This window comes from Octodon degus, unplaced genomic scaffold, assembly GCF_000260255.1.
Source record: "Octodon degus isolate 3935 unplaced genomic scaffold, OctDeg1.0 scaffold00107, whole genome shotgun sequence".
In the NCBI taxonomy this organism is placed as follows: Eukaryota; Metazoa; Chordata; class Mammalia; order Rodentia; family Octodontidae; genus Octodon; species Octodon degus.
In genome coordinates, this window is record NW_004524683.1 from 90526 (window position 1) to 93063 (window position 2538).

Sequence of the window (2538 nt, forward strand, 5' to 3'; positions counted from 1 at the left end):
AAAAAAAAGAAATTTGGTTTATTGAAATAAAATTAGGACAGTCACCTTATTACTGTAGTGTGTTTGAGTTATATAACTTTAACATGGTTTTGCAAGGGCTACTGAAAATAATTAATTTGTATGTATCTCCTTTTGTAATTTCTGTTCTTGGTTATTTAATATCAGTCTTGAAAATAATTATGTTTATTTGATTGTACATGATAGGCACATGTGTTTCCTGTGCAACTACCATTTGTGGAAGAGTCAGATGAATGTCTCCCAAAAGTTTTAAACAGTAATCCTCCCCTCATCATAAAGGTACCAGAGCTTTGCCTTTTGTTATTACATAGTCACCTCCAGCTTTACAGAACGGACTTAATATTTAGGAATACAAATTTTCTTTTTTTTTTTGAGGACCTGTAGTCTTCTAGTACTGGTATTGTAAAACTCACCCTGCAAATGGTATTTTTCAGTTTTTCTTCTGAGTGACTACTAGTGAATACTTTCGGAATGTGGCTGTGCATTTAGCTCAGTGGTGCAGCACCTGCCTGGCAAGCATGAGGTCCTAAGTTTGATTCCCAGTACCAGAAAATAAAATGGGGTCTCACTGTGTTGCCCAATCTGGTCTTGAACTCTTAACCTACTAAGTAGTTGGGATTATAGGTATTCAACCCCATGCTCAGCTAAGCAAGCTAAGTCTATGTTCAGAAAAGTTAAAAAGTGCCTCCAACTGTAAAATACAGTGCTATCTAACTACAAATATGCTGTTCAGGGTTCCAAAATAAAATACTGTTGATTTTTTTAATCATTGGATGAAGACATACTCCTATTCATGTTATTTTTTGGCTTTTATGATCAAAAGTACTGTTTAGAAGTATGTAGATATTTAGTGAACCCTCTTGAAATATGAATTACTGATAATGATCCTAAAACAATGCATAATCAAATGTTTAAAGAATTTACAGTAAGTTTACAATTCAAGCTTAAGTGAGAATAAATTGTTTTGATTAAAAATTAACTTGAGGGGCCGGGGAGATGGCCCAGTGGAATAAGCGATTCCTTGGCAAGCACAAGGGCCTAAGTTCAATCCCCGGTTCCGCCAAAAAAAAAAAAAAATTAACTTGAAATTTTAAAGTAGAGCTACAGCATGTCATCCTGTTAAAAGATCTTTGTACTATAAAAAGAATGAAATGAACATGGTTAGAACCCAGAGTTTTGAGTAGACTCTAAAGAAGTTATAAACAAATACGAAAGCGAACAACAGAGGCTGTAATTGCTTTCAAATATGTTGTGACCAACTTATTAGATAAACTTAAAAATATCAGTTTCTCATTTCGTAACTACCAAATGTTTATATAGTGGGAAGGTGTCTGTCACTACTAATTGGGTGGGTGGCATGATCAGACGCACACATAATTAAAACTTAACTGCAGCAAATGGGAAAAATACAAGAAAGCTTTCCAGAGGGGTGGTATTTAGAAGGATGAGAAAAGAGATTGCTAGGGGAAAAAAAAGGAAGGTTTTCAGTGAAGCAGGAACATACATGTGTCTCCTGAGTGTTAAACAGTAGATTTGGATATGGTCTTTTTTTTTTCTGGGTCTCACCATTGGGTGGAGCTAGATCAAAACCAGTAAATAGGCTTCGCAATATCTTATGTTAAGTACCACAGTTGAGAGCTGTGAATGTGTTTGCATGAGGGCAACTAGGCAAAGTTCCAGGAGGAAGTGATGTTTAGATTTCCCACTGCAGGGGTAGGAAAGAACACAGAGAGTTCTGTGGTTCCTTGTGTGTAGCTGGAGCCTGCAGTGGGTTGGGAGGGAAGCGACAGGAAAATTCTGGAAGTCTAGGAAGGAAGGTTATGGTTTTGAAATACATCTTTCATGAAAAAGTCCTTGTGATTTTCCTTTGGTTATGTAATGAAAAGCCTGATTTATAAATTAGTTTTTATTTAGAGATTTTTAAAAATTTAAATAATATATGTGTGTGTGTGTATCTTTTTTTCCCCCCTTTTAGTTTTTAGCCTTGCAGGACCTGATGCTGCTTGCTCAGTATTCTTCTTCTCGAAGACAAGAAGTTTTTAGCCTTAGCCAACCAGGTATTGCTAAAATTAATAGACCTGCTTAGGCATTGGTGTGCAGAAAGTGCTTTGGTGAGAGGTGTAGTTAATAAAATACCACACATCAGTGAGTTCCTTAAATGAATTATTGACTTAAATCATATACATCTTAACTGTTTGCTTTGCTGTGGGTAGAATTTATGTCACTAGATAAAGTATTTTTAAATTTCTATTTCAACTTCTTCAATTTCTTGACTTGAAGAAATTATGTAGTAGGTTGACAGTTTTAGAACAGGACACAATTTAAGAATTGTGAAAATTTTAATGTTACACTGTTTTATTTATTTATTTTTTTCTTTTTAAAACATTTTTTGTCATGTGTTTCTATTGAGGGCCTTTATTTTTTTTTAAATATTTATTTGTTTATGTGTGTGTGTGTGGCCAGCTCAGCCCACCAGGGGGCGGGGCTGGCTGGCATGTGGTGCTGGGGATTGAACCGCGG

General features: G+C 35.4%; 1 protein-coding gene across 1 annotated transcript in view; it reads left to right on the forward strand.

Moving 5' to 3' along the window:
• Positions 1-2538, forward strand: part of Ndc1 (NDC1 transmembrane nucleoporin) — a 68260-nt gene that overhangs the window by 21455 nt on the left and 44267 nt on the right. Inside the window, exons 8-9 of the mRNA XM_023724184.1 lie at positions 205-297; positions 1994-2075. Of these exons, the coding sequence (XP_023579952.1) occupies positions 205-297; positions 1994-2075 (175 nt within the window). The remainder of the gene's footprint in view (positions 1-204; positions 298-1993; positions 2076-2538) is intronic.